Consider the following 18,373-nt stretch of genomic DNA (forward strand, 5'->3'; position numbering starts at 1 on the left):
TCTCCCCCAGCACAGAAGTCCGCAGAGTGAAGTCATGGATCCCATCTGCTGTCTCTCGGGGTATTAGGAGAAAGAAGACAAAGCTCTGCTCCAGATTCACACTAAATAGTGTAACTCACCCAAGGGACCAAAATGCTGTTTGGAACCCAAATGTAGGAAACAGTGTCTTTTCTCAGCCCACCTCCAGCCTACCATATATTGCCATGGGTGCCGCCCCCCTACCCTGCTGGGGGTAGGGGGACAGTTCAACCAGTTTGCCTTCCTCTCCTCCCCCCTGCATCCCTTTTCATTCCTTCTCCCCCTCCCTCACCATGTAAATAACTACCTTATTCAGCACTCTGGCATCTTCATTGTTTCCATCTACAACCCCTGGAGTTGGGTGAGAGCCTAATCACTGTTCCTATTTCACAGATGGAGAACTAAAGACCAAGGTTAGGACCAGGGAGGCCTTCCATGCAGGGAGAATGTGGAGGCAGCATAAGTCCCCGCTTCTCTCCCCTGAGGGACATCCAGACTCCCTGTAGAGAGGGCTTTGTGAAGGGTGGGGTGGCCCAGCTTGTTGGGGAGGGGGCAGTCCTCAACATCAAGACGAGGGGCAAAGAGGATCCTGGGCAGGATAGGAGTGGGCCCAAACTGTGGCTAGTCTCTAGGACTCCTCAAGGGGAGGGGCAGCACTGCACAGAAACCGTGGGAACCATTTGGGGAAATGGGGGCAAGGCAAGTGAGCCCAGTTGCTGAGAGAGTGGGTGGACATGATGGTGTGGTAGATGAGAAGGGGCCAGTGTAGAGAAGACGGAGGAAATGGTATATGGAACCCCATTTGCCCACAGAGCCACCCTGAGCCCACAAACATGGGAAGAGATGGTACCAGATGGAAGGTGCCTGGCATTTGGCCTACAGTGCATGGTAGAGCCCTGGGGGTGGGGCTCCATGAGAAAGTGCTCAGTCCCCAGCCTCCAGTCTTACTTGGCATTACATATCTCAGGCTGAGGGTGGGCTGGCCCAGACTTGGCCCACTCCTCATGGCAGAGGGTGGAGAAGTGGGGAGTCCCTAGGAATGGCTCTACCAGGGTCAAAGAGTTAGCAACAAGAAGGGAGGCATGGAGCAGGGGGCCATGGAGGGCAGAGGCATGAGGAAGCTCCTTGCAGGGGCCCAGGCAGCACACCCTTGCTTTGAGAGCAGCTGGGGAGTTTTCAGAAAAGGAAAGCAGGCTGGAGACACACCAGGGAGATGGTTTCCAGTATCTTTTCAACCTATTGTCTCCCAGGCCACCTCCCTCCACCTGACGTGTTTTCCATCTCCCACCCCAACATCTGCACTGCTTCTGAGTGTTTTCCTCCTGGGGCACTGGTGACTCCTAGGCCTTGGCCTCCATTCCTAAGAATTTTTAACAGAGGGAGAGTGTCCCTGTCTATGATGTAAGAGGATTGGACTTGGATTCAAACTCTGAAGGGCATTGGGGAAAGGGAATTTGGTCCTCTCATCAGACCCTGTACCTGAGGTCTAGAGGCCTGTGGCTGAGAGGATGAGTGGAGAACTAGTTCCAGCCTCTTCTGTCCTGCCAGTGGGGAAGGTATGTGTGTTCATTCTCCCGAGTTGGCACATGGGGTTCAAGTGGTGCTTATACAGGGCCTTACTGACCTCTTAGTAGCCCTTTGAAAAGCCTTGAAGGCTATGCCTCACCCTCTCCCAACCCAGATTAGAAAACTTCTTGTTTTCCCAGGATACAGTTAGGAGATTGGAGTGGAAAATACAGATTAGGTCTGCACAAATATTTAAGAAATCTGTCCTAAAAGCAGTTACCAGTCAGTGACTTCCCCCGTGGACAGAAGGGCTAACCACTACCCCTTTGCCCCCAGTACCCCCCCAACAAAAAAACCCCAAATTCATGTCAGGTATACACCTTGTGCCTGGGGGACCCAAGCCAACAGATGGGTTAACCTAGATGGTTGGACACTGACCACAGACATACCAAGCAGAACAAAGGAATAGAGGTGGGCAAGATGGCTTTGGTCCTGGGAGAGGGCTATGAGCCAGCCCTGTGACTCTGAGGCTCCTGTCCTTAGCTGGGGTCCTGTCCTGGTTAGGTTAACAGTCACCACAGGTTCCAAAGCCAGGGAAGGGTACTTGGGGCTGAAGAAAGCCGTGGATAGGAGCCCAAGCTGAGCCAGGAGCCTGAGCTGGATGGAGAAGTTAACTTCCAAGGTGCAAGATCTCATTATCCCAGGGGAGGGTGGGCCTGAGGCCTTGATGCGCTGGGCAAGACCTCAAGGACTGCAGAAGGGGAGCTAAAGACCAGAAAGGAGCTGGGGTCACCTAGGGATCCAGATGAGCTACCCTCCTATGACCCGGAGAAACATTCTTTCTGCCTACAAGGATATTGCAGGGCTCTAGGAGCAATGTGGAAGGATGGTGTCCTGGGGGGTTTCCTCGCTCTGTCCCCAGAGTCTCCCTTCATCTTGGGGGCACTCACTTGGAACCCTATTGACCCCAGGGCCAGATGGGCCAAAAGACATTTGTTTAGTTTTCCTTAGAACAGCTGAGGCAAACTTGCATTTTCAAAAGGCAGTTTATTAGCATTGAAAGGGACAAGCTGGAGATGACGAAAATGTGCGCTGTCCAACCTCCAAAGCAAGACTTGTGCTCTCCCCCTGGACTGGGCAGCCGTGTGGCCCTTTGTCTGGAGGGGAGCTGCTACAGCCCCTGTCTTGTCTCCACCTGCCATCGGGCTCTTTCCTGCACTCTGGGGATGTCATCTGGGACACACTGCTCTGGAAGGTCGAGACCCTTTCCTTCCCCTGCCACCCACCTGGCTCCTGACGACATCCAGTTGGTCGAGGCCCCCTATGCTGGCAACCTTCTCCCTCCAGGTCAGAGTCCAGCCGTCCTTCCTCTTGCGGCCCTGCAAATCCCTAGTCCTGAGAGGGACCTTCTTACTCGAGCGGGCCCTCCAGCGAGACCTCCATCTGCAGTTTCTCCACAGCTTGCACCTTCCGAGTGGCCTCCCGGCGCCGGGCAGATGGCTGGTAGGAGCTCTCGTCACTGGCTGAGCCCTGCCAGCCCTCGGTGAGGCCCAGCAGGGCCCGGACCTGGCGGAGGAAGCTAGGGCTGGAGAAGCAGTAGAGCACAGGGTCTAGGACACTGTTGAGGTAGGTGAAGGCCAGGGAGCCATGAAAGAGCTGCGTGCAGAGGTCAAGGGCGGGGCAGGCACCCAGGCGGAAGGCCACTATGGAAGCCACGCCGAAGACAATGCTGGGCAAGAAGCAGACCGTGTAGACAGTCACCACCACGGCCAGCACGCGCATAGCTCTCCGTGGGCCCGCCTGCCCCCCAAGGCCACGACGTTGGATCTTGAGCCCGATGCTCACGATGGCAAATGCGATGAGTGCCAGAGGCAGGAAGAACTCCAGCACAAACAGGGCCTGGTGCCAGTGGAGCAAAGCCGAGGGCTTGACGCCCAGCTGGTAGCTGAGGCAGGAGCCGTCGGGATAGGCAGTCAGGAGCAGGTGTCCATTGAGGAGCAGGATGCTGGCCCAGAGCCCCCCGGCCACCCAGGTGACCGCCCTCACGGAGGCCCGGCTCAGCGCGTGGTGGGGCCGCACCACCTTCAGGTAGCGGTGGAGGGCGATGGCCGTGAGGAAGACCACGCTGGCTGAGCGGTTGGTGGACAACATGAAGAGGTTGAACTTGCAGACGGTGGCCCCGAAACGCCAGCGCTCATGCAGGAAGTAGTAATCCACACGAAGGGGCAGGTTGACGATCAGGAGAAAGTCAGCCACCACCAGGCTGACCAGAAGCACCGTGTTCGACATCCAGGGCCGCATGTGGAAGCAGAAGATGAAGAGCGCCAAGCTGTTCCCCGCCAGCCCCAGGACAAACTCCATACCCAGGATCGGTGCCAGGAAGGCGGACACGGTAGGGGAGGAGGCTGGGAAGCAGGAACCCGAGGCCTCTCCTGCAACGCCTGAATCTGTGGTGAAGGCCCAAGGAGAGGAGGAGAGGGTGGGAGGGAGGGAGGTGGGGAGGGAGCCAGGGAGAGCGGAGGGAGGGAGAGAAAGGAGGGGAGAGGAAGAGCTCAGGTTACGAGATTCCATGGGCTGCTTGGGCCATGGACCTGAGAGAAGTTTCTGGGCTTTCTACCCCTGAGAGAGTGTTTGGGGCAGGAGGAATGATGTTCACTGCCCGCTGGCCACCACAATGACTCAATATCCTGGTGTTATCAGCATCCTTGTGGCCACTGAGAGACACCCAGCCAAAGGGGAACCCTGTAGACTTCCCTCCTCTCCCCCTCCCCCCACACCAAGTGACCTGGCTGCAAGGTCTCTGAAGAAGGGTGTGGGAGTCTGGGCCACCCCTGACAAGGGGAAGAGAGCAGGGCTCAGTAAGGGTGAGACAGAGGCCCAGGGAGACCCTGAGGTGAGAGGAAGTCCCAGCTGGGGTGAGGAGGAGAAGAGTGTCTGCAGCCTTGAGGGCTCAGACGTTTGCTTGCCTGAAGGCCAGAGCTGGTCCTGGCAACCCACGGCTCTCAGATTCATGCAGGCCCCCCTGCACCCCGCCCCATTATCTGTACAGACTGGGTAGCTGCCTCCCTGTCCCCATCAGCTCCAGCAGCAGGGAGTGTGGTGCCAACAGGATGTTGTTCCTAGAGAGGGAGGTGGGGAGTCTAGCCGATACCTTGACCACGTGCTCATGGCCTTGTGGAATAAGCCTGTTTGTACCCCACGATCCCCGATTCCAGAGTGTCCAAAGTCCTTGAACCCTATGAGCTATCTCCCACACGCAGAGGGCTCCCCTGCCAGTTTCTCCTGCCCTGGGACCTGGGGCTCCTTCCCCAGACAGAAAAATACAGTAAGCCTTCAAGATGCCCTGTCCACTGTGCGCCCCACGCCATCCTGACTCTGCATTCACCACAGACAGGGCAGTAGAGGCCAGGGCTGTCCTCAGGCAAGGCGCAAGTCCTGTTCCACCTATGCATGGTGTTCTCAGGGGTGCCTGGGGCCTCAGGCTCCTCATGACCTGGGACAGGGCCGAGGGAGGCTGCGGTTCCAGATGCCTGCCCTGGCCGTCTGGCTGCGGTCAGCAGTGGGCCAGGCATGCCCACTCGGCCAAGGCCTCGGGGCTTCAGACACAGTGGCTGTTGGCCTCTCTTTCTCAGAGCCTCCAGGTCCCTCTCTCCTCTGTCCCAGGCTCGCATCTGGCCAAGGCTGAGGTAGACGGGCTCAAACAGGCTGTGACCATGGGGTGCCAGGTGGTGAGACCACCAGCCTGAGCCTTGAATGCAGACAGGCCTCGTTTAGCACCAGAACTGCTGGTTTGCTAAACCTCTTAGGGAGTTCCCTAGCACGGAGCCAATGTTCAGAAAAACAGATCTAATTTGAATTATTTTCTCAGAGTGGGTTTGCCCTGGGCACTAGGGAAAAGCTTGTCTTCTCCTAGCCACCTGGCTCTGTGTAGGGGACATCCTTGGGACATTCCCCATGTCCTCTCCTCAGTTCCTGCAGAGTGCAAGGCCGTGCTGTAGCCCATGTTCACGCCAGCCTCTGCCTTCACCTCCTGGACCGTGTGAGTTTGTAGGGGGAGGCAGCAGTGTTTCTTCTTGGCCTGTGGGAGAGGAAAGCCTTAGGGATAGAGAGATGGGCACAGTCTCTGACATTCCTCGGGGGTGGAAACCCTTTTCAGCAAAGCCAGGTTCCCATCTGCCCTGCAGCATAGCAAATCCAAACAGTGGGCTGCCCGGCCGCAGTGGGGGGAGGCAGGGTTGAGACCCCATGTTTTCCAGAGGAAGCTTTGACTCTCCCACAAGGGACCTGTTCCATCCAGATCCCACTTCACTTACCCCACCTGCAACCCCTTCTGGATTTCTCGCTGAAGTCCCAGGAAACTGAGCTCTGGTCTCTGCTGTAGGTTCTGGGTTTTGTCTCTACCCACAGCTGCTTCTAGGGTTCCCAGCACTCCAGAACCCTGCAGAGCACCCAGGAGCCTTCTGGGTCTTTGGACATGGTACCTGTACATAGCCGGGGAGCAGACACCGGCCCACTGCTAAGTTCCTGATACCACTTGGTTACCAACACCTTCATGTGTTAACTGTGGTTTACTCCAGGTGGTGGATCCTGTGTTTTTAAGTATTTTGCTTTCTACAATTAGTATACATCACTTGTTTCTAGGGAGGAAAAAACCCAACAGATGCTATTTTTAAAAAGTCATCTGAAAAGAATAAGTGGGAAAGACCAAGAGGCAGAGGGACAATAAGAGCTATGTCCCCTGGACGAGCACCAGAGCTGAATGGATGGGCCACACACACAGTGAAGGGAGCCCCTTCACAAGTAAGGACACACACTAACAGACCGTCCATACACCTACTTCACCTGGTGCCCCCCACACATCAGACAGACACACACAGTCTCAGGAGCACAGGGGGCGGCCATCAGTGACAGCCCGTGTGCATGCAGACATACAGGCACTTGTCCACCAGGAAGCCTTTATTGAGGGCCCTCTGGGTGGCAGGCGAGTGCTGTCCTGAGCCTGGGAAGACAGAGGGATGGAGAGGCAGCCCGGCCTCAATCATGGAGCAGACTATGTAAAGCAGTGGGCAGAGGAATGATAGAAGAGAAGGGGCATGACTGTCCCCCCAAGAGCCTGGCCGAGAGGAGGAGGAGGCTGGATGGCGATGTCCGGGGCCCTGCTCCAGGGACACGCAGTACATCGGCAGCAGCACGTGCAGAAGCAGAGAGGGGAACTGGGTGGGGGAGGGAGGCACTGTGGCTCCTTGGGGGGGAACACCCAGAGCATCAGCCCAGGGGCTTCTTGCGGGCGGGGTCCTGGGTCACAGCCAGGGCCACAGAGTCCCGTCCTCGGTCCCAGGTGTACCTGCGGAGACACAGGTGGGCAGGGGTCAGACAGCTGGGTCCTGAGCATCCCAGGGGAAGGAGGATGGTCCCGCAGCTTGAGGGGAAAGTCCTCCCATGTACTCACGCATTCCCAGCTGGCACCAGAAGGCTGTCATCCGGGGCCAGGCTCAGGTGCTGGTCCTCCATTGTCACCACAGAGGAACCTTCCTGGGAATGAGGAGCAGGAGAACGGGAATGGAGGCCGTAGGGCCTCAACACCTATCTAGGTGTCCCTGAGTCTGCCTTGGCAGGAAGGCCCTGGGAGCCATTTCAGGTTCTGGGCATCCAAGACCCAGCAGCAGCCTGGTCCCCAGGGGCGAGAGGATGTCATTCCCCCCCACCACCCCACTGTCAGGGGCCCCACTTGCCAACTGCCACAGCCACACATCCACGTCCTGTCTCGGGCCCTTGCTGCTGCCTTGTCCATGGACAACCACCTGGCAGGAAGCAACACACATCTTTCGTGCTTCTGCCCCACGCAGGAGATGGCCTTGAACCTGCCCCCCAGACACTGGGCCTGCAACACCAGCCACGGCCTTATCTTCATGTGTAGAGTCTAGACCAGGACTTGGAGAGGAAGACTGCCAGGCCGAGGGCCTCCCCACTGCCTCCACAAGGAGAAGTGCTGCCTACCTGCTGTCCAGGACCACGCCAGCTTGCCCTTCACACACACACGTGCACATTGTATTCCTCAGCTGCCCATCCCCACAACTGCTGACCCGTATGAAGGCCTGACTGCCAGGGCACACTCGGGACCCAGGCACTCATGTGCACATGGCTTAATGTGGACTCAGATATCACACACATAGTTCCACAAAGAGGGCCCACCTGCCTTCTTCCATGAGATTCTGTCTTCAGGAGGAGGAGATGGGAGAGGACCAGCCTCTTCGACCTGCATCAGCCTGGCGGCTACTAGGCAGGCCTTGCTCCTGCTGGCCCAGATTAGGACTCAGTAGATATTCTTTTGGCATAAACTGAAGCAGGGGGAAGCAGGCGTGTGCATGAGGCAGAAGGCAGGACCGTGAGGCCAGCTTGGTACCAAATGCCTTTGCCGTGATGGGCTGGGAGGGGCTTCGTGGTATGCGCCTGCTTTCAGGGCCCGGTCTAAGCTCAGGTGTCTGAAGGCCAGAACTTTCGGGGCAGGTGTGCACCCAGGGAGCTTCCCTCCACGAGGGTGTCTGATTCAAACTTCGAGGGATGTGCCAGGGGCAAATTATAAAGCCCAAGCAAACCCAAGCCTGGCACCTTGTCCAGCCCAGGATACCTGATAGGAACTGGGCACTGCCTGCTACTCCTGGCATCCAGTCCTGATGCCCGCAGCCCTCATTCCCCTAGCAGTGCCAGGCTATTTCAAGCTTCCACACCTTTACCTATGCTTCTCCCTTACTGGGAATGCTCTCTCAACCTCCCTTTCTTCCTTTGACAAGCTCCTATATTTGCTTTAAAAAAATGTAGCTTACACATCACCTCCTCCAGGAAGTCTTTCCTGACTTCCCTCCAGCCTGGGCTTGTCCTTCATTGTCCTATGGCTTCCTGAAGCTTCTCTACCAAATAACATACCACCTGATTGTGGTAATTGTTGATTAACTTGTCTATTTATCAGACCATACACTCTTTGAGGCAGTGACTCTTATCTTTTTTTCTACCAAAGCCTGAAACATAATAGCCATTCAATAAATGTTGAATGAAAGAAAGGCAGCTTTATTTGGGTGGGTCTGTCTCTGTGCCCCTCTCCATCCCCAAGCACCGCTCTTCCATCTCACCCCCCAGGTTGAGACTGTCCAAAAGTTCAGGAATTCCTAGTAGAAGGATAACACTAGGCCCCCAGGAATCAGTCAGTGGATGGGGCAACCCCCTACTCTGAAGGCAAAGAAAGAATGCTTGAGACCATGTAGCCTCCACTCCTCGCAAAGTCGTCACTCTCTGAGTCAGGGAGGAAACAGGAAGGCCTTTGTTTATGTCACAACCTCTGAAACTCTGTGTTTGTGTGTGTGTGTGTGTGTGTGTGTGTGTGTGCATGTTGGGTGATTAGTTCCCATTTCCCAGGGCTGCTGGGTAGATGCCCTGGGTGGCCTAGGGCCTCATTACCTGTGTCTCATAGGAGTCCCCAAACAGGCTGAGGGATGTGCCTCCCTGCAGCTGCCTGCGGTGCCCATCCAGCCAGGCCTCCAGGGACATGGGCTCCATGACAGATCGCGTGCTCAGGAGGAATGGTGGTTTCTGGCGCAGCTGGTCTGCACCCGCAGCAGAGTTATGTCAGTGGCCTTCGGCCCGGCCCGCCCAGAACCCCAGCAGCCCAGGGGTCTCAGCTCTGAATCACCAGAATGGGCTCTGGATCCAGCTTGAGGACGAAGCCACATGGGGGACACTATTTGGGGCCATCATCTCATGCCTCGAGTACTGGGAAGAGTACTCAAAAGGAGACTGGTATTCTGGGGCAAGACCCATTCTACTCTGGGAAAGCAGAGAAGAAGGGAGAAAGGCAGTTCCCAGGGTGCTCACCAGGGATGGGCTTTCCTGTTTTGTATTGCTCAGAGCTGAAGAACCTGCAGGGAGAAAGGTGGGGAGGACAAGTGGCCAGCATTCCCGAATGAGCAGCCCAGGGAGACACACAGATACACACACACTCATATGCTCTTGGGTGCAGGAGCCCACACACTCATGCGGTCTCTATACAATTCCATGTAGGTCCACCCTCACCTCCCTTACCAGCCCAGGCCCTCCCACTCTGGAAAGGGCAGACATCCCCCCTCCCTCGACACCCCACGCACGCTGGCTCCAGTGCGGTAGGGACTGCTGGGTGGATCCGCCCTGCCCGGTCAGAGCAAGGGGCCTCAGAGAACAAGGGGCAGGGACTGGGCTGAGGGCTCACTCCTGGATGATGGGAGTCAACTGTGTGCCAAGGTCCTCGCAGTAGAACCACTTCTCGAACAGGACGTCCGTAGTGTCCTCCACGTAGTACCTGCCAGAGCAAAGCACAGGTAACCCAGCTCCCCACCTGGGCAGCCTCGGGATGGCGCTACCTGTGGAGGTCTGGACAATGGCTAACCCTGGCCCCCAGAGCTGGATGCTTCTTCACCCCGTTAGCACAACCTAGTGGCTGACGCTCACTCGCCCACCCCTGGCTCTCCTAGAAGCATTATATGCCCCAAAGTCTGGTGGCGGGGTGGGGGGTGGGGGGAGTGGTGGCTATTATCGAATCTATTTGCATTCCTGATTGCCCAAGTTTGACCATTTAAGATGCTAGAACTCTGGGGCTCGGAGAAGGTGGGTAACTTGGCAGGGATTCCACAGCCTGTAAGTGGCAGGAACCGGACAGACTCGAGGCAGTCTTAGAAACACAGACAACATCAATAACAAGGGTCTTCGTTTCCCCAGACAGGAAGCTGAAGCTGAGCCTGAATACAGGGCCTGTGGCTGGGGAGTCTAGATCAGCTGCAGCTCTAGATCAGAGTGCAAGGAACCTTCTGGAACCGACACGCAGAAGATACTCCCAGATGAGGTGTCCTTGGGGTCATGGATGCCTTTGAGAATTGGAGCAAAGGACTGGGCTTCTTCTCCAGAGGCAAAACCACGTACATGTACACCTAGCCTCTCCAAGACCAGTCCACCCAAGCCTCAGGCCGCTCAGTGAGCTCCTCCCCTGGCTGATGGGGGTCATGCCTCAGGCCCCTGGTGTGTGCTGTGCTTTTGTTGACCTAATGTCTAATTCTCAGGCTCTACTACTCCCAGGGCCAGGCCTGGTTCGTCCTCTCCAGCTCCTCCTGAGAAAGAGAAGTGGTCTTGCTTATGGGACATGGTTTATAGACACACAGCTCATCTTATCTTCAATCCTGGGCTGGAGCTGGCCACCAGAAATCTTGCCTTCAGAGTAGCATTTGAATTCTGAGCCCCTAGCTTTTTTTTTTTTTTTTTTTAAAGACTTTATTTTTCCATTTGAAAGAGAGAGAGAGAGAGGGAGCACAGCAGAAGCAGGGGAAGAGCAGGGGGAGGAACAGAGGGAGGAACAGGGGGAGGAGCAGACCTGCCACTGAGCTGGGAGCCCCAGGCAGGAATCGATCCTAGGACTTCAGGATCATGACCTGAGCCGAAGGCAAACACTTAACCCACTGAGCCACCCAAGCGTCCCTTAAAAAATAAAGTCTAAAAAAAAAAAAAAAGTCAAAACAGGAAGATGAAATCTCTTACTGAATTTGCTGTAAAAATGTTATTGAAGACGGGGTGCCTGCGTGATTCAGTCACCCAACTGAATCAACTGGCTCTTGATTTTAGCTCAGGTCATGATCTCAGGGTTGGGGAGATAGAGCCCTGCATTTGGCTCTGTGCTCAGTCTGTCTTTCTTTGCCTCTTCCCCAACTCGCATGAGTGCAAGCTCTCTCTCTCTCTCAAATAAATAAACAAATAATTTAAAAAATGTTATTGAGGACACTATCCACTCTGTCACTAAAGACTTCTTTCATAAAGCCCGGTGAAAGATGTCTTTTGGAATCAAAGGACAGACCTCTGTTGCTGTAACAGTAGGTTAGTATATCATTGTGTTTTTGAAAAGCATTGAATAGTATAAGGAATGCTCATGAGTTTCTTAAGTAACAAAATCAAAACTCAACCCCATGCTTGCTAAGACTGCAATGCTCTAAGGTGTAGATATGAAAGAGAGGCAAGACAGAAGGTGAACAGCTTTGTGAGGTTTAACTGATGATAGGTTTTTGTTTGTTTGTTTGTTTGTTTGTTTTCTCTTTATTATTGTCCATTTGGTGTTACAGAGATATCATTCACATTTTATAACATTTTCCCTCTTCCTGAAAAACAGTTTTAACTTGCCTCCTTTTACTTTTCCTGACTTCAAGCCTGCATGTGTATGACTTTGCTGATTAGAAAAAGGGGAAGTGGGGCGCCTGGGTAGCTCAGTGGGTTAAAGCCTCTGCCTTCAGCTCAGGGAGCCTGCTTCTCTTCCTCTCTCTCTGCCTGCCTCTCTGCCTACTTGTGATCTCTGTCTGTCAAATAAATAAATAAAATCTTAAAAAAGGGGGGGAGTATTAAAAAATACCATTGTAACAGGAGATGGGGGGCAAAGGATCCCAATTCAGGAACTTGGGGAGAAAGTGTAATTTTCTTATTTAAAAAAATACAGAAAAATAGTTTAGCTTTTGGAAAAATCTGTGTCCCTCAGAACCACAGGCTGCATCAGATAATAGATGGGTGACTGACTGGTGCCTACTGGGAGCTCAGCTCTGGAAAGAGTGGCTGCCCCCCACCCCGTCCCAGTGTTTGTCCCCTCCTCTGTGCTGACTCACAGTCCTATCTAGATTGACCTGACCCTAATTTCCTATTTCTCTGTAATGCCAGCTCTGCTGCCTTCTAGCAAACTCAACTCCTCTGTGCCCAGTCTTCTTCTTCTTTTTTTTTTAAATCATTATTTTTTTTAAATATTTTATTTATTTATTTGACAGAGAGAGAGAGAGATCACAAGTAGGCAGAGAGGCAGGCAGAGAGAGAGGTGGAAGCAGGCTCACAGCTGAGCAGAGAGCGGGATGAGGGGCTCAATCCCAGGAGCCTGAGATCATGACCTGAGCCAAAGGCAGAGGCTTAACCCACTGAGCCACCCAGGCGCTCCTGTGCCAAGTCTTCTTATCTGTGAAGTGGACATGACAGCAGCCCCTGCCTCTCAGGATCCCCGGGCGGGTGAGATGGATAGATACACCTCAAGCATCGGAGGCCCTAGCCAGTGTCATATGCATGTCAGCCCCGGCTGTGGAATGAGCTAGGGGAAAGAAACAAGCCGAGGGCATCCTGGGGGAGGCTGAAGGAGGGCATCGCTGGGAGGAGTGGCAGTGTTCCTGGCCACCCACGCCAGGCAAGGCTGACTTTGGCATCTCCCTTACCCCCAACCCCCCGAAGACCTCGGTGCAGGAAGCACAGGTTCTGGTCTTCAGGCTGAGTGGGCTCCCAGGGGGTCACAGAGGACATCTCTCCTAACCCCCATCATCAGACCCACACTCCCACCGCCCCTAACTCATCCTGTGAGCCAGCAAACACAGGATCTGCACTGCTTCTAACCCTCTCCGTGGTCAGCAAGCACTTCCCTGAGTCTATCTAGGGTCTTTCCTCTGCTGCTTGCCCCCGTCTCCGCCCTGGATGCCTGGACGAGGCCTATTTACCTGAGCCCATCCAGCTCCGTTTGCAGCCGTCTCCGTTCAATGACCAGTCCCACGGTGTCGGCAAACCTCTGTGGAGAGTGGGGTACCCCAGCAGGAAGCAGGAATATCTGCAGTGGGGGAGACAAGGTGTCGGCAAGGCAGCAACCCCCTCTGGAGACCTGGGCGCCCCCCATGTCCTGGCCTCCCCTGCTGGCCCACGGGGTCCAGCAACGCGCCCCCCCCGCCTTCAAGCCTCCAGCCTGGAGTGGAGGAAATGTCCGGCCTTGCTGAAGATGGGCAGCTCACAGGAGGAAGAGCCCAAGGTCTGGGAAGGGAGGCAGGACAAGGCAGGGAGGACACACTCCCAAAGCCAGAGCTCCCAAAGCCAGCATGAGACGACCATGGGTTCCTGCTCCTTGAAGCCCAGGCTCACCTCTCCCTGCCGAATGGTCACGGCCCGGTGTTTCCCTCGCTCCAGGACCTGGAGAACCATGTCGCCCTCTAGCTGGTAGAACACCTATGGGACAGGACAGCGGTCAGGCTCTGTCCCTGCCTCCTTCCTCTTCGAGGTGCTTGGCCTGAGTTCTGATCTGGGCACCTGAGAAACTTCCTGAAGGCCTTTATGAGCAGTTCTGTCACTCCAGCTTTGAGGCCCCAGTCTCCCCTGACACATGCTACAGACTGGAGTGCTGGGGCCGCCAGATGAACTGTACTCCAGCTCAGGCAGATGTTAAATTGGATCTGGCCTCCAAGGCCTTACAGGGGCACAAACCCACTTCTAGCTGAATTCCTCCCAGCCACCTGAGTGTCTGTCTCTCCTGAGAGGGACCACCTGCTCAGGCCAGCCCTCCTCATCTGTCAGCCACCAGCCGAGTCACTGCTTGGCCTGGGCCTCTCAGTGGACACCCACCCACACTACCAGAGCAGCTTGGGGAGGCCCAAAAGTGGGGTGTGGGGCAGAGACGCTTGGGGCCAAGGGAAGGAAAGAGGGAGTGAGACGGGAAAGGTGGGCACTGACACCAGGGCTAACAGAGTGGAAGCCTCTGGAAGGCAAGCGGAGGGGCCTAAGGTTGACTGAGGCAAGCAGAGAAAGCTGAAACCAGTCTAGTGTACCACACGGCTCAGTGGCCATCCCTATCCAACCTAGTCTTCTCTCTGTGGCTTTGGATATTCCTGCTGATTATTGCCACAGAGGAAAACGGTCTCCCGTAAGATGCAGTGAAAATCTGGTGGCTCGGAGAGATGTGAGGGGTTATCTGGCCTGCTCTGGGAGGCTGCTCCCTGTGGCCTGGGGTCCTCACTCCCCTGCCGCGCCCACCCCCCCCCCACCCCCGCTAGGTGCTCCGTAAATATTTGTTGAGTGAGTGATTCTCCTGTGCTTCCTTCAGGCCCTGGCTGTGGCTGGGAGGCCTGGGGTGGGGGTGGAGGCTGGACTCTGGACCTGGAACTCTTGCATCAGGCCCCCCATGATGATCTTTTGTCACCAGAGATCCTGAAAGCTGGAAATCCACCAGTGTCCCTCCTTCAGGGGGCCCATCTTTTTCTTTTTAATTCTACTTTTGTTTATTTACCTTGGGCTAGGGGAAGTACAGAGAGGTGGTTCAAAATTCGAGGTACAAGAGGGTATTCAGTGCAAATTCCCCCACCCACCCTCCCCCTCCATCAAACAGCCCCCAGGAACTCCTGTGTCTTGGGCCCTCTAGATAAGGAGGGAGCCTCTCTGTCCCAAACATTTCCGGAGAACTCAACTCCGGAGACCAGAGTGGAGCACCCAGGTCCCTGTTGGCATTTGGGTCTCATTTGGGAGGCCAGTCTTCCATATTCAGATTTGAGAGGGAGGGGACCAAACCATCGCACCTGGCACAAGGATGCCCAAGGAATGATATTCAGCAGCTGGAGCCTCCCTCTCATACCCACAGAGCCTGGGCTCTTTCCTAGGGCTCCCCCCACAGAGCTGGAGGACGGAGACATCCCTGTGCACCCACAATGTGCAGGCAGCCGTTCTGCCCTGGAATTTCAGTAGCACCCCCCTCATCCATCAGCCACCTGGCCACCCCCCACCCCTCCTGTCCACCGGCTCTGGCTCTTGCTTGGGCAGTTCCCCCTCCTCCAAGACTATTAAAGAAGCGGGCAGTAGCAGGCGTACCTCCTCACCCTCCTCGATGTGGTAGTCCTTCCTGATGTTGGGGCCCCCGACGAACATGACTTTGAGCTGCTCCTGGTGCCTGAAATGGACAAGGGGGAAGAGGTCCTGAACCAGCTCACGGGACAGGACAGGAGGGGTGCAGGGACCCATGGGGGGCCTGGAAGGAGCCTGGATACACTTGGGAGAGGTGACAGAGTTGTTTCTGTATCATTGTCCCTACAGTCTTTACATTTCCTCCCTTCCCCTCTCATCTCAGTATAGTTGTGCCCATCCAAGTGTGTGTGTGTGTGTGTGTGTGTGTGTCTCTCTCTCTCTCTGAGACTATTTGTATACCTGTAGATTCTTTTTTACCTGTATCTCAGTGGATTTGTGTGTGTGTCCCCAACATCCTCTGACCTAGTAGTGGGGGACTTACCGCTTCATCAACCAGGATCCCTGGTCTTGTTCAAGATCTCCAATTACGTTTTTTTTTTTTTTTTTAATTTTATTTATTTATTTGACAGACAGAGATCACAAGTAGGCAGAGAGGCAGGCAGAGAGGGGAAGAAGCAGGCTCCTTGCTATGCAGAAAGCCCAATGTGGGCCTTGATCCCAGGACCCTGGGATCATGACCTGAGCTGAAGGCAGAGACTTTAACCCACTGAGCCACCCCATATATAAAGTTCTTGAATGAGCCCACTCTCGAACTATTTCCAGCCATTAGCTGGAGTACCTCAGCCAGATCATGTCCCTCTTCTGCTCACCCCTCCCCACTGCAGTTTCATGTAACCCCCTCACCCCCAAATTCATATGTTGAAGTCCTACCCCCAGGACCTCAGAATGTGATCCAATTTGGAAATCGGGTCGTTGAAGACGTATGTAACTGGTTAAGCTACAGTGAAGTCACACTGGAATAGGCTGGGCGCCTAATCCTTATTAAAAGGGGAAATGTAGGGGAACCTGGGTGGTCCAGTCATAAGCGTCTGCCTTTGGTTCAGGTCACAATCCTGGGGTTCTGGGATGGAGCCCTGCATCAGGCTCCCTGTTCTACAGAGAGTTTGCTTCTCCCTCTCCCTCTGTACCACCCCCGCTGTGCATGTTCTCTCTCTCACTCTGTCTCTCAAATAGATAAATAAAGAATTTTTTTAAAGGGGTGGGTAGAATTTAGACCCAAACACACTGACAGGGAGAGTGCCCTGTGAAATGAGGACAGAGATCAGGTTGATGCAGCAGAAGCCAAGGAAGGCCAAGATTGCCACCAAGCCCCTAGGAGCTAGGAGAGGCAGGGGCAGACTGTCCTTGACAGCCCTAGCCAACAGGGGGTGGGGGGCCACAGCTCTGTTCTGTCCCATGACCCATTATGCTGGCCTGCCTCCACTCCTTGTCTGTTTTTCTATGTATTGGCCTCCTCCTCTCACCCAAATGTTAGCTCCCTGAGGAATTGACTGTCAGTTTGTTTTCTGCTGCATCTCCAGTGTCCAGAATGGTGTCTGGCAGGTACTGAGAGCTCAGCAAACACCCGCTGAATGAACAAAAGGCAGGGCCTGCATTTTGTGACCGTTATTATTGGGGCTGAGCCAGAGGCTTGGGTGGGGGAGCCGGGAGGCAGGGGCAGCCCGCACCACCCAGGCTGGTGGTGACAAGGGTGGCCGCAGAGCAGTGGCCAGAGGGTTGGAGAGGAGCAGAGTGATGCGAGATGCGGTTGGGACCCCTTGGGGGACCGAGAACCAGCTGCACAGGGATGAAGAGGAGGAAAGGGGTAAGGGCCACAATAGTGGTAGAAGACAGGAAGCTCTGGGATGGGGGTAGGGGTTTGGCTTTAGAGCTGGTGGTGGCAGTGCCACACAGTGACCAAGGGTGTGGACTTGGGAGTCACACTCTTACATGGGCTGGAGTCTAGACCAGGACCCATGCTAGCTTGTGGGACACTGGGAGAGTCCCTATTAGAATCCCACCTTAAGCAGCTAGTGTGAGGACTAAGCCTCTGGCTTAAGCAGCTAGTGTGCCAGTACTGCTGTGTGGTTTGGGGGTATCGGGCCACTGGGGATGTTCTGCAGATATGACAATGTGAACCAGGAGCTGGGGAGCACACGAGGCCTGGCCATGGGGTAGAGGGCAGGGGAGGGAGGTGAAGGGGCCACGGAGGAGGCCCCAGGTCTGCTGGAGAAAGACTGGTGAGGAACACCACCGGCCCTGCTGGGTGCTGTGGGCAGTGGTGGCTAGGTGCCGCCTGGAGGGAGTGTGGATGCACTTTTGTAAGCAGGGGTCTGGGGAAGGCACAAAATCGAGATCCTCCCGCAGGAGCTGATCTTCCGACTTGAAGCTCTAGCGGCAGGTTCTACTGCAATTCTGGGGCATCATTAAAACCACCCTCCCCAGACTTCTGAGAGTCGCTGGGGGTGGGGTTGGGTGAGAGAGCTATTGCTAAGTCCTGGGGACAGGGCGGTGACCTGCCATCTGCATCTCCGCTAGTCTCAGTCACCCAACCATCTTCAGAAATCAAGGTCACAATCTCCAGGGCAGAGTCTCGAAAGAGGAACAGATGAGGGTGGGGGAATCCAGAACAGCCTGCCCTCCCCCTCTCCCGCCGAAGACACAAGAGGATGGCAGGGCCTTTCTGCAAACTCCTGGGTGAAGGACCTGGGAGCTGGAGGGTGAGGGTTGAGGGGTGCGGACGGAGGAAGGGAGGTGGAGGCAGAAGACAGGAGGAGGGCAGCGTGCGTGGGACTCACAGGAGCTTGTTGCAAACCGGGGGCAGGAAGGAGGTCCGGTTCTCCTCCACCCAAGTCTTCACCGTCACGGGACGCTCCATGGTAGTCTGGGAGCGGGCTCTGGAGCCTGTTGCCCTGGCGGGTGTAGAAGGGGTGCGGCTCCGCCCAGCCGCCCATTGGCCGCCTAGCGAATCCGCAACCCTGGGTGGGGGCAAAGGGCGAGGCAACGCCCCCCGCCCCCCGCTGTCCCCCGCAGCCCCCCCGCCGCCCCCACGATGGGGCAGTTGGCTGGGCTGCAGACCTCGAGGTAGCCCTTCCCGGACTTTGGTCCCGGGCTGCCCCTGATCAGCAGGGCGGCCTCCGCGCAGGAAGCTGGGGGCCGGATGGGGGCGCCCCTGCTCTCCGCGGGGTTCGGGCTCAGCGCCCCTGTAACGTGCTGGGGCTCCCCGCAAACGTGCGTGGTCCCCTGTCCCCAGACTCTGCGCCCTGCACCCCAGGTGAGGCTCCCGAAG

General features: G+C 55.7%; 2 protein-coding genes across 3 annotated transcripts; both read right to left on the reverse strand.

The window, feature by feature from the left end:
• Window positions 1–2,557: 2,557 nt before the first annotated feature.
• On the reverse strand, window positions 2,558–4,284 carry OXER1 (oxoeicosanoid receptor 1). Its single transcript, XM_032877937.1, has one exon. It carries the CDS (start codon window positions 4,093–4,095, stop codon window positions 2,935–2,937), a length of 1,161 nt encoding a protein of 386 aa, XP_032733828.1. The 5' UTR covers window positions 4,096–4,284; the 3' UTR covers window positions 2,558–2,934.
• Window positions 4,285–6,453: 2,169 nt separating this feature from the next.
• Window positions 6,454–18,062, reverse strand: HAAO (3-hydroxyanthranilate 3,4-dioxygenase). 2 transcript variants are annotated; one of them, XM_032877938.1, is made up of 10 exons: window positions 17,883–18,062; window positions 15,172–15,250; window positions 13,459–13,542; window positions 13,047–13,153; window positions 9,761–9,850; window positions 9,391–9,434; window positions 8,977–9,122; window positions 7,257–7,325; window positions 6,974–7,056; window positions 6,454–6,868 (listed from the first exon to the last, which is right to left on the reverse strand). In XM_032877938.1, the coding sequence occupies exons 1-10, from the start codon at window positions 17,960–17,962 to the stop codon at window positions 6,790–6,792; spliced, it is 861 nt and encodes a 286-aa protein (XP_032733829.1). In that variant the 5' UTR covers window positions 17,963–18,062; the 3' UTR covers window positions 6,454–6,789. The 2 variants fall into 2 exon arrangements, with proteins under 2 accessions (XP_032733829.1, XP_032733830.1); XM_032877939.1 differs by lacking the exon at window positions 7,257–7,325.
• Between the last annotated feature and the right edge of the window lie 311 nt (window positions 18,063–18,373).

This window comes from Lontra canadensis, unplaced genomic scaffold (genome assembly GCF_010015895.1).
Source record: "Lontra canadensis isolate GAN:19392208 unplaced genomic scaffold, GSC_riverotter_1.0 scaffold61, whole genome shotgun sequence".
Classification (NCBI taxonomy): Eukaryota; Metazoa; Chordata; class Mammalia; order Carnivora; family Mustelidae; genus Lontra; species Lontra canadensis.